The sequence below is a fragment of the Vombatus ursinus genome, unplaced genomic scaffold, assembly GCF_900497805.2.
Source record: "Vombatus ursinus unplaced genomic scaffold, bare-nosed wombat genome assembly UNPS02014863.1, whole genome shotgun sequence".
Classification (NCBI taxonomy): Eukaryota; Metazoa; Chordata; class Mammalia; order Diprotodontia; family Vombatidae; genus Vombatus; species Vombatus ursinus.
Genome location: NW_020954641.1, coordinates 32,730,236 through 32,742,931, shown reverse-complemented (window position 1 = coordinate 32,742,931; position 12,696 = coordinate 32,730,236). Strand labels below are relative to the sequence as shown.

Sequence of the window (12,696 nt, the reverse complement as noted above, 5' to 3'; positions counted from 1 at the left end):
TTTCTTTCTTTCTTTCTTTCTTTCTTTCTTTCTTTCTTTCTTTCTTTCTTTCTTTCTTTCCTTTCTTTCTTCTTAAGGATTAGAGAGACCAGAATATGTTGCAAGCGGTCAGACAACAAACATTTATCAAGCACTTACTGTGTGCCAGGCATGAGAACAGATGCTAGAGATACAAAAAAGCGCAAATATAGACAGTCCCTACACTTGAGGAGCTAACGAGGGAGACAACAAGCAGAGGAGAATGAGTCAATGGAGCTCAGGAAAGAGGCTGGAAATCATGATGGAGAGAGGATGTGGGGGAGGGGAGACATGGGGGAGAGAGACATGGTCCTAAAGGAGGGACAAGAGCAGAGGTGTTGTCTCTGGCAAGGAGAAACATTGCTGAGGAAAGAAACACAGGTTTGGAATCATCATGGAGGAGAATGGGATAGAGAGTCAACAAGAGAAATAAAAGGGTTATGTGCTTTGGTGAGGGGCCAAAGTTAGGTGAGAGATCATTACTTTGTAGCCAACCAAAGAAACATGCATGCAGAGATGACAGACCCCCATTGTCAGAGCCTCTTCTCTCCAGCCTCAGTCAAGCCTTCAGCCTCTGCCCCTCCCTTCTTTATTAGGCTTCCCTTCCCTATTTCTCCTCCCAACCTCATTTCTCATCTCCTGACTGCTGTCCACTTAATCCATCTATTGAGTCCTTGTCTTTACTATTCCTTCCCTCTGAAAGTTGTCCCCTCATCTCTGGACCCTCTCCAGGTTGGTAATGCCACTTCTTCTACCCTGCTCCTTTATATCCCCAAATCCCCTCTAGGCAAGCTGTCCTTTCCTTCTGAAGCTAGTTGCTCAATCATTGGGAATCCACTGGTCTGGCAGTCAAAAGACTGGAGTTGTTGTTTGGGCTTTGATATTTACTAATTGTGTGACTCTGAGCAAGTCATTTAACTTCTGTATACTAAAACCTTATATAATAATATTTGCACTGCCTGTTCACAAGGTTGTTGTGAGAAAGGTGCTTGGTAAACCTTAAAGTGCCATCGAAAGGTGTGCTAATATTATTATTATAGGCAGTCCTGTTATTCCCTGCTTAACAAAAAGGGAGAACTAGAGTCCCTCTGGCCTCCCTCTATCTTAATAGGTTCTTGCCCCAACAAAATCATTTGCTCCTCTGTCTGCATAGGTTAATACTTTACAGGATGTTTCTCTTCTACATCCATGGTGTGTTTCAGCCAGTTACTGCATCTCCTCAATTTACTCTATCCAGAGCTTGGGTCTCTACAGAGTGGTGCCTGATCTGGGCTTCTGCTGGGGACTAGGAAGAAGAACAATTAGACTTCTCAGAGCTGTGGGTTCAGAAGATATGCCTGTGTCTGGGGGCACCAGCATCCTCATACACGTATGCTCATTATATCTAGACATGTGTATGGGTCTGGATGGTCACACACAGCAGGGGATGTCCTCAAGGCCAGTGATGCACAAGAGAAGAAGAGACCAGTTACTTTGGCTATGGGCCTTGGGACTCACAGTGTGGAACAATGGTGACTTCCTTGCTGTCTCTTCCCAGGAGGTTGTGTACGTCACAGATGACAGAGAGGGGCTGGTCCACACGTTGCAAGCGCAGGACGCTGACTACCTCAAACAATTTCTCTTGCTCCCAGTAGGTCACATTGGTTTCCAGCTCGGTTTCCTCCTTGGAGCTGTTCCCCAGTGGGGTAGGCAGAACATCACGGGGACACCTATTTGGGATGGAAGCCCAGCATGATCAGCTTTGCTCTATTTCATCCAGTTTACCAGTCTGTTTTTATCCACCTGTCTAACCACACACTACTCCCCAAACTCTTTTTTGCTTATTGGTCTAGACTGCAGAAGCTCTTAACCAGGGATCCATGAATTTTTCTTAAAAAACATTTTGCTGGGGCAGCTAGGTGGCACAGTGTATAGAGCACTGGTCCTGGAGTCAGGAGGACCTGAGTTCAAATATGGCCTCAGATACATAACACTCACTAGCTGTATGACTCTGAGCAAGTCATTTAACCCCAATTGTCTCATCAAAATATATATATATTGCTAGTTGTATCTTAATATAATTGATTTTCTTTGTAATCCTAGGTATTTTATGCATTTAAAAACATTATTCTGAGGAATCCATAGGCTTCACCAGACTGCCCAAGGGGTCTATAATGCAGAAAAGTTGAATAGCTCCTACTCAGTCAGTCAACAAGCCCTTACCATGTTCCAAGCACCATGCTAAGCACTGGGGGTACAAAGAAAGGCAAAAATAATAATAATAATAATAATAATAATAATCCCTGCTCTTGAGGAGCTCACAATCTAATGGGAGAGACAACATACAAACAACTATGTACAAACAAGATATATATATATATATATAGGACAACTTGGAAATAATCAACTGGGAGAAGGCATTAGCATTAAGAGTGATTAGTAAAGACCTCTTGTAGAAGGTGGGTCTAGAGTGTCTTCTCCATTTACCTCTTAGGGGCCTTTTGGCAGTGCCAGGGAGGAATAATAGGTACTTTATAATCTGGTCTACTGATGATGGGCATTAAGGGAAATCTTCATCTCCACCCCCTCCCTGATTCTTCCATATCAGAACCTGGCCAACTAGCTTGTTACAAATGCTGCCCTGTCTAGCTCTTCCCCACCCCCGCCCAGAGGCAATATTGGTCCCAGATGAATTGCCCGGCCATGGGGAGCCAGAAGGAGAAATTCCAAAGAGAAGAAAGGAGCTATTAGGATCTCAGTCCTGCCAACTCTCCAGAACTGGCCTGTCTTTGTGAGTGAATGAGTTTGTGCCCCTGATTAAAGGGCCAAGCCAGCTCTGGAAAGAAATTACTCGGAAGCAGGATCAATGTAGGGTAGGTGAAAGGAAGGACTTCCCTTCAGTTTGTAAGATACAGAGAGAACCAGGCTATCTATAGAGCTCCTGTGGGTCTCTCTTTCTAGATGTTTTGATGACAAAAGAAATCATCTCTATCTTGGGACAATGGAAGAGCCAAAAGCGGGGGGGATGGATGAAATGCTAGTCTAGCCCTTCTCCATTTGGGCTCCCAGGCCATGCCCACAGATTTGATGGTTCTATGGATTCAGAAGCTTTGGATACATGTTCCCTCGGGACCGTTAGAATGAAAGTTCTTTGAGCATGGAATATTTTTGCTTTTTCTTTGTATCTTCTGAACTTAGCAATGTGCCTGACACATAGTATGCACCTAATAAATACTTGTTCATTGATTTACCCTTTGTTCCTGTAGACTTGGGCACTGACACCTGGGATTGGGATCTCCACTCACCTCTTAAAATCACTGCAACTGAACCAGTTAAGGACAGGCTGTGGCATTCCCTGGCTTCGGCAAGTGAGGAGTTGCTCCCCACTGTTGGGGTGACTCTCACTCAGATCCATCACCTTAGCAGGAACTGTCCAAAGTGGGGCAAGAGAGGAGGGTCAGTATGGGGGCAGGGAGTAGGAAGATGAGCTAGGTCAAGGACTGGGAGAGGGAGTCAGGGAGGGAACTGAGGGCTATGGGAGGCTAAGGAAGGAAAAGGAGGAAAAGAATGGGAGGGAGGGAACCCTCTAAGGAACTTCTCACCATTGATCTGCAGCTGGAAGGAGAATGAGTCAGCAGCATCATCATGGAATGCTCTGAGGGTATAATGACCCCCTTCATTCACCTTCACTCTCACTAGAGTCAGCTCTGACACATACCTGCAGAGGAAGAAAGCATCACAGAATTATGGAATCTTAAAGCTGGAAAGTACCCTAGAAAACACCACCCCCAAACCTGTGCCACCTCTAAATTTCCCTATTTCTGTCAAAGGCACCACCATTAGTCTAGTCACCCACGTTTGCAATCTTGGAGCAGTCCTCTGCTGTTCATTCTTCCCTTCACCCCTCCTTTAATACTATCAGTTGTGAATGTTCGTTCCTCAACATCTCTCCCTTTCTCCCCACTCACTTGAACCACCCTCCTCACCTCTAGTCTTGACTATTACAATAGCCTCCTAATTGGTCTCTATGCTTAGAATGCCTCCATTCTGCAATCCATCCTTTACACAGCTGTGTGATCAAGCTAATTCCCTGCTCAACAAGTTACAGTGGTTCCCAACTAATTATTTTCCAGATAAAATACGAACTCCTCAGTTTGACATTTAAAGCCCTTCACAGTGTGACTGCAGTCCATCTTTTCAGACTTATTTCATGTCATTCCTCTCTATGTACTCCAGGCTCCAGGAAAACTGTCCTATTTGATTTGAGCAATCAAATCCTATTGTCCAAAGCCCATCTTCTGCCTTCATGTCTCTGTGCACAGTTGTATACATGTTGCCTTTCCCCATTACACTGTAAGCACCTTGAGAACAGAGATTGTCTTTTGCCTTTCTGTATATCTTCAGCACAGGCATCTAAGTGGTGCTGTGGACAGAGCCCCAGCCCTGGAGTCCAGAAGACCTAAGCTCAAATCTGGCCTCAGACTAGCTGTGTGACCCTGGGCAAGTCACCTAACCCTGTTTACCTCAGTTTCCTCATCTGTAAAATGAGCTGGAGAAGGAAATGACCTTATCTTTGCCAAGAAAACCCAAAATGGCATCACAAAGAGTCATATGCAACTTAGTGGCTAAACAACATCTTCAGCTCAGTGCCTAGCACATATATAAGTTTATAAGTGTTTATATGCATTTATAAGTGTTTATTAACTGACAATCAATGGACTCCCTTCTCACCTTGGCCTCTCAGAATCCCTAGTTTCCTTCAAGCTTCATCCCAGGTTTTACTTCATCCAGGAAGCCTTTCCTGATCTCTCTAGCTGCCTCTTCTAAAATTATATTGTATTTTCATATTTGTGTAAATATTGTGTCATTGTCTTCTCTCCCTTCCCAAGTAGAATGTAAGCTCCTAGAAGTCAGGGACCGTTTCTGTTGAATATGTATCCCCAGTCTAACACAGTGTCTTCCACATGTGGGATCTTAAATGATTATTGAATTGAATTTAGTAGAGGGTAGCCCTCTAACTTTAAAGATGATGAAACTGAGGCACAGAGAGTGCAAATGACCTGCTCCAGATATTACATAGTGGCAGAAACAGTATTAGAATTCTAGTCTTGTAACTTGAAATCTAGCATTCTACCCACTACTGACCAGGCCAGAGTCAAACAGTGAGCCTTCCTTGGGCTGGCAGAGCCAAGATCAGGGCTTGGAATCTAGATCTCCAAACAGCTAGTGCAGTTCTGTGCTCTGTCCACTGCACTAAGAGTGAGGGTTCATCAGCTGTTCTGATGGGACTAGGACTCTGGGAGTGTGTGTGTGTGTGTGTGTGTGTGTGTGTGTGTGTGTGTGTGTTTGTACGGCTGTGTGGCAAGTAGAGGGTAGAGGAAAGTAATTGGGATGTAGAGGTGACTGACTTCAAAGGCATGGTGCCCAGTTCATAGGCAGCCAAGCAGCCAGTGCAAGCTTTCTTCTTTCCTCTCCCCTCTTCTCTTCCCCTTATTTCCCCTTCCCTCCCCTCTCCTTCTGTCCCCTCCCCTCTCCTCTCTTCTCTTCTTCCCTCTCTTCCCTTTCCTTCCTTTTTCCTCCCTTCTCCTCTATACTCCTCTCCTCTCCTTTCCTTTGTCTCTCCCTCTTTTTTCCACTTCCCAATCCTTAGAATGGCTCATGTCCGGGTTCCTACTTTATTGGAGCTATATCTCTGTTTCTCCCCCTTACAACAGCTCCAGCCTTAAACAACCCTCTTTTGATTCAGGCCAAAGCCTCCTGGTACCAGTTAATGCCTACAGCCCTGGCCCCCGTCCAGACATTGACACGTGAAGTATATCTTTAGGAAAGGTATCAGTGGTGACCAGAAAATGACTCTAAAGATGGAGGTCAGGCTGATGTGAGCTTAAGCAACATTCCAGAGAAGGGGAGGATGCAAATATCATCCATATATCGCCTCCTCTGGTCTAGGAGTTTGGCTCACCTTGTCTCAGACAAATTCCTGGTGGAGATAGAGATCTCACTGGCAGTCCCAGAACCCAATGTCTGGTTGTCCTTGAGCCACACAATGGTGGGTGCAGGGTATGCTTCGATGAGCATCTGTAGTGTTCGACTCTTGTGTAGCTCGGCAAACTCCAGCTCATTTAATTCCCCCAGAAACCTCACAAATCCTTTGTCTGAAAGGGGTCAAAGAATCAGAGAAAATGAGATTGGAATTTCAGAACAGACAGGAGCTCAGAAGGGATGGAGAGGAGGTGTGGGGCTCAGAGGAGATGGTGTCAGACTCAGATATCATGGCTTCTCACAGAGGAAGGCTCCCCCTTTATACGAAACACCCAGTCTGGTCCTAAGACCATTGCTCCCTCATTCCTCAAGGGTGGTTCCATCCCTGTCTGTTTGGCCAGTTGGGTGGGAGTGAGGGCTGGGCCTTTGTACTCACCAATCACAGTGACATTGACTCCTTTCATGTCCCTGTGGCCATTGTAGCTCTCTGAGACATTGCAGACATAGGTACCAGAATCTCCTAGCTCAGCACTGGGGATATGCAGGATGGAGCGGATGTCGTACTCTATCCCCGACAGGAAATCTGTCACTGGCTCCACCAGCCTCTTGCTCTGCAGGGACAGGACAGGAAAAGGACCCAGGTTTCAGAGAAATCAGGAAAGACTTAAAGGAAACCTTTGGGGGTACATGGCATTGGAATAGGTAAAGCTAGGGGCCACTGGCATGGACGTCTGTGGCTTCCTCTATGACACATGTGTACTAAGACAAAGAGGAGGGGCCAAAGGGCTGGCTCATCTGGCTTGGGGAGGAAAGAATAGGTGACTTGAAATTGACAACTTTAGCCTAACTCAGACCAGAAGGTCTCACTCAAAGAGCCCTCTGGAAGAAAGCATAGGGTCCAGCATCTTTTATGACCCACCTCCATTCAGAGTCCTCCCTCCCTCCCTCCCTCATTGACACTGAGCATTGGCCCTGGTGAGAGTGGCCACCCCCATCCCCTTTATTCTCTTCACCTCATCTCTATCAAGACTAGACTGCCTACCACCCTTCCAACCTCTCCTGATTATCCCCTCACCTCCATTCGAGGGTAGGTCCAGTCAAAGTTCACCATCTCATTCCCCTTCACGATGCAGAGGACAGTGATGTTCTCACCCTTCCGCACCACAGTCTGAACTGCATTCACTGAGACATTGATGGATGAGACTGTGGAGAGAAAGAGGGAAGTGACCCTGAGCCAAGCAGCCAGAGTTCAAGGAACTGGCAGCAGAAAGAAATAACTAATATATTTTATAATAGATTCAGGATTTGAGAAGGGAACCTCATCAGCTGAATGTAATAAGATGAAATTGAAGAGGAATGGAGTGAGAAGTAGCAAAGGAAGCAGTGTGGTACAATGGAAAGAGAATTCACTGGTTTTGGAGTCAGTGACTATGAGTTCAAATCCCGCACCCAATAGTTACTATCTATATGTCCTTAGTTTCCCTGATCATTTTCCTCATCTGTGAGACCGTGGGGTTGAACTGATTGGCTTCTGAGGTCTCTTCCAGTTTAGATCTATGGCCCTATAACCCCCTCAAAGGAATGTATAATGGTAGACTGGTCACATAGTAAGAATGAATGACAACAGTTATATATGTTGGTTGGATTGAATTGAATTGTTGAATTGAATTGCACTGGCATCCAGACTAAGTTCTACAGTGTATTGGGTTGATCTTCTATGGAGATCTATGGAAGGACATAGGCAAGAATCATGTAAGACAAGCCCACACATCAAAGGCTACCCACACACCAATGATCATTTTACCTCTTTGGGCCTCTATTCCCTCATTTGTTAAATGAAGGGACTGGACTTGATTACCTCTGAGGTGCCTCCCAGCTCTAAATCCTAGAACCCTATGCTCCTAGGTGACTTAACCTCCCTCAGTTTTCAGCACCTCAATTTTCTCATGAGTAAAATGAAAATAGCAGTAATTGTCCCTGTTTACCTCATATGGCTATGATGAGGCTCACAGAAGGTAATGGGAATGAAAATGCTTTGGAAAGGACAAAATGATTGAAAAATGGGTGGGATGATGATTAGTATATGTGAATTTGTATTGTTAATATGAATAATTTGTTGACCATTCATAGACAGGCTTAGAACCTGGGGACAGGCTAAGAGAAAGCTTTTCTCTGTCCTTGGTGCTGTAATATGTCTCTTAATTGGGGATAGGCTTTATGGGGCTAAGCAAACAGATCCTCTTGCCTTTCTTCACATGACAATCCCATCTCCCAACACCATACCTTTGTGCAGGATACATTCCATGCCTAGAATTCCCCCTGTCTTCACCTCTAACCTTTAGAACCTTTTTTTAGCTTCAAAGATTAACTTAAGCACCAATTCCTATATAAGGTCTTTCTTGATCCCAGCTGCTAATGCCTCCTTCCCATCAAATTACTCTATATTTGGGGTGTGTGTGTGTGTGTGTGTGTGAGTATGTGTGTGTATACATACCTCTTGGTTCTTTCCAATAGACTGTAACTGTCTTGATGGCAAGGATTGTTTCATTTTTTATCTTTGAATACCCAGTACCTAACAAAATGGTGGCATCTAGGTGGTGCAGTGGATAGAGTGCCTCCTCCTGGAGTCAGGAAGACTCATCTTCCCGAGTTCAAATCTGACCTCAGACGCTTCCTAGCTCTATGACCCTGGACAAGTCACTTCAACCTATTTGCCTCAGGTTCTTCATCTATAAAATGATCTGAAAAAGGAAGTGGCAAGCCGCTCCAGTACCTTTACTAAGAAAACCCCAAATGGAGTCACAAAGGCTGAAGAACTACTCAACAACAATCCTAACAGTGTCTGGTACATAGAAGGTGCTACATAAATGCACGTTGATTTGTTGAGGGGAAACGAGGTGTGAGGGAAGTTGGCCCAGGATGGCAAGGTCCTCACCTTGGATTCGGTAGACATAATAGGCCTCAGAGTCTACCTCCCTCTCATCAATGACGGTTTTGCAGATGTAGGTCTTGTCCTCAAAGGGACCAGTGAAGCCACGCTGGTGGTCATAAGGAACAGGCAGTGACACATCCACCTTCTTCTCATGCAGTGTCACAACCAGCTTTGGGTCGGTCACTCGACATGGGATTGTTGTCTCACTGTCTCCCGTGAAGAAGATGAATAGCTCTTCAGGATCCACGGGGAGGAAGTCCACAGAGGAGTCTACAGACAGCATGATAAGAGCGGACAAGGAGTCAGACAGAAGGAGTGAGAACCCTAGGGGCAGAGCCAAACTGCAATGCGTCCCAGGGACATTGGCTTCTCTGCTGGGGAATCCCTCCCCATCTGAGCCCTAAAACTGACCTTGCCAAGGCATTAAGAGAAAGATTAGTAAGATATAAGACTATCAATATAGGGTGGCAACCAGACTGAGAAGGGCCTTGCATTCTAGGTAGAGAAGTCTGGACATCATTCTATAGACAATAAGGAGCCAGTGAAGTTTTTTAAACAAAGAAATAACATGATCAGAGGTTGTACTTATGAAGATTAATCAAGCAGAAGGTACAGGATTATGTTAGAGAGGGAATAAATTGGAGGTTGGAGCTCTGATTAGGAGGCTATTACAAGAGTCTACAGGGCAGCTAGGTGGCACAAGGGATAAAGTACCAGTCCTGGAGTCAGGAGGACCTGAGTTCAAATCTGACCTCAGATACTTATTAGCTGTGGGACCCTGGGCAAGTCACTTAACCCTGATTGCCTCCAAAAAAGAAAAAAAAGTCTTCACAATAACTAGGTGGCAGAATTGGCACTAGAACATAGGTTTCCTGACTCCCAAATCAGGGCTCTTGAATCAGAGGTACAGTAGCCCCAGATTCTACTCTTTCTTCAAGGTCCAGCTCATCTTACGTTCTCTAGGAGGATCACAGCCCCTAGTGACCTCTCCATAGAGCAGAGTCACAAAGTTGAAAGGAACCTCAGAAGTCACCCAGTTCAATCCCTAATTGAACAGAAATTCCCTCTATAACATTCCCCAAGTGAAAGGGAACTCACTACCTCCCATTCCACTGTGAGATATTGGTGATGGATATTAACTGTTGGGAGGTTCTACAAACAGTATTTGGAAGTGGGTGAGAAGCAGCAAGGGATAGTGGAATGAGCATTAGTTTTGGAATTAGAAGTCCTGGGTTCAGATCCTGGCTCTGTCACTTACTAGCTGTGTGACCTTGGGTAAGTGCCATCACCTTTTTATACCTCAGGTCCCTTATCTATAAAATGGGGAGATTATTCCATCCTATACTAGCTACTTCACATGGCTCAAATGAAATACCGTGTGCAAAGCAATTGGTAAACCAAAAAGCACTCTCTAAAAAGTTGCCGTTGTGACTGGCCTTCAGTACACCATGTAATGTGATTGCTCTCTTTTTATGCAGGTACTAGCTCATCAGCTAGATTGTCAGCCCTTTGTGAGCAGGGACCAGGCCTTCCATCTCTTTGCAGTGCCTTGCAAAGGGGCCTATGCTGAGTAGGGCTTCAATATAGGTTTGTTCTTAATGATGCTGCTTCAACAATGCAATTTAACAAACATATTAAACCCACTGTGCTTAACAGTAAGCCATCTCTACATGACCCCCCCCAAAAAAAAAGGTGGGAATGAGGAACAATAAGTAAATAAACTTGAAATAGCTTTAAAGGTTCAATAGATAAATTGTATTGGAGCAGACAAGATTTTTTCCCACAGCTGTCCAGACATAATACTGAGGCATAAAAATTTAAAAACAACATTTTGAATAGCTGTTGCCTGAATGCTCGAAATCTTCAAATTATATGGAATGAAAAAATGGCAAAATATAGAGACTTAGTAGATGAAATAAAAACCACATGGGAAAAGAATGAGACATATGTCACCTCTGTCACCCTAATTGTCACTGGGGCTGTCCCAAAGTTGCATTACATGAGTCTGTGGAAGATGAGCTCAAATCCCAATACACTTATTCAATCACAAAATGCACTTTTTTAAATCTACTTTCAGAATAGTCCAAAGAACTTTAAATCTATAAGAATAATAATAAGATAGTGATTTGTGTTCAGGCCTTTTCGATCTGAACACCTGTCCCAAAAGATGAGAAGGATGAAATCACAGTGATGATAGTAATAATGATAATACCCTGTGGGTGGTGGCAACAAAGCCCAGAATCCTGGTATGTCTCTGTAGGGAGTAGGCAGGGACCTTCACCACTGGATCCCAGAGCCTCCACTCACCTGGCACAAAGATGTAGACCCGCTTCTGCCCACCAAGCTCCAGGCCTTGGGAGCCATTGTAGGAACATATGTACTCTCCCGTGTCAAGGCCAGTGACATTGGTGAGGGTCAGGATGCTGGAGAAGGTGCCATCCTGGGACTCAAGAACAGGTGGTGGGGTCTGCTGGGGAGTCTTTTCCCAGGCCACTGGGGCATCCCCTGTGCAAGTCAGGACGAAAGTGCTGGAGATGTTGAGGATGAACTCTGAGCCATGGGGGGTTATCTCCAGCGCCTCAGCCTCAGACACTGATAACAACAGCCACAGCCAAGCTTGGAGAAAAAAGGAGACAGAAGGGAGAATAAAGGGAAGGCAAGGGAGGAGATCTGAGATGCCCCATTCAGAGCTTGTCCTACACCTATGTGATATAGAGGAAAGAACACTGTATTTGGAGTCAGAGGAACTGGGTTTGAAAGTTGGCCTTGCTAGTTACTATCTGTGTAAGTTTTGACAAGTCACTTAATCTCTCTTGGACTCTGTTTCCTCACCTATTAAACGGAATGGTTAAATTAAATAGTTTTTTAAGGGTCTTTCTAGTTGATAATTCCTGTGAGCCTATTACTGCTAACAGCACACAGGTCCTTTCTCAATCTCTACCTCTAGGCAGAATGTCTTCATTCAAAATAATAACTGCCCCACCTTCTGCTGGTCTCCCAGTCTAGCCCCTCCACCCCACACTGGGGAAAGGGTTGGGAAAGCCAGCCCAATTCACTCTTGCATTCCCAGGCCTGCCCCAGTACCCTTGGTCACTAGTGCCCCTCCTTTTCTCCCTAACCTTGGCCCTGTCTCCCTGTCTACTCAGGTCCTAGCTCCACAGTTTCCAGTAATGAAGCCAGTCAAGAGCCAAGGAGCAGCAGTGGGAAATCCCCAGGAAGCAATCTCCAGGCTTGTGGCTTCCTGCATTGCTTCCTAGGTCATTTCCCGTCCCTCTGCCCTGCCACTATTCCCTTGCCTAGGCTTGGGCCAGAGACTACGCCCCGACTCCAGAACTGCTCTGGGGTAGGGGAGGAGTTAGAGCCCTTTGGGAAACTGAGATAGGGATGGGAAGGGTCAGAATATTAGCAGCAAGATTTATACTAACTACCCGAAGGCCACATAACAACACACTCCACTTTCCTTCTCACTCCCACATTTTATTCATCTTTGTCTCCCCAGAGTACCAATGCAGTGTTCTCTATACTCAGTAGATACTTAATAAATAAGTTGGTGAAGGAAGGAATTAAGGAATTAATCTCCTCAGTTGGTTGTTTGATTGGTCACTTTATCAGTTGGTCCATCAGTCTAGATTCCATTTCATACAGAGGCCTGTCTTAGGTGTGGTGGTAAGGGATAGAGAAGAAACTATTGACAGCCCTTAGACAAGATTTGCTAGGCCAGGCTCCCCTTACATGAAATAGACCAGGGAACCCTAGACTGAAACATCTAGAAATGTGTTGACATG

At 45.2% G+C, this 12,696-nt stretch overlaps 1 protein-coding gene across 3 annotated transcripts in view; it reads right to left on the bottom strand.

The window, feature by feature from the left end:
* PDGFRB (platelet derived growth factor receptor beta) overlaps positions 1-12,696 on the bottom strand; it is a 67,531-nt gene that overhangs the window by 28,633 nt on the left and 26,202 nt on the right. For 2 of the 3 annotated variants that reach the window (XM_027841709.1, XM_027841710.1), the window contains exons 3-10: positions 11,219-11,527; positions 8,915-9,181; positions 7,055-7,182; positions 6,416-6,590; positions 5,960-6,152; positions 3,600-3,715; positions 3,303-3,426; positions 1,516-1,727 (exon numbers count right to left, since the gene is read on the bottom strand). In XM_027841709.1, coding sequence (XP_027697510.1) covers positions 1,516-1,727; positions 3,303-3,426; positions 3,600-3,715; positions 5,960-6,152; positions 6,416-6,590; positions 7,055-7,182; positions 8,915-9,181; positions 11,219-11,527 — 1,524 coding nt within the window. The remainder of the gene's footprint in view (positions 1-1,515; positions 1,728-3,302; positions 3,427-3,599; positions 3,716-5,959; positions 6,153-6,415; positions 6,591-7,054; positions 7,183-8,914; positions 9,182-11,218; positions 11,528-12,696) is intronic. The other variant, XM_027841711.1, reaches the window with a different exon arrangement.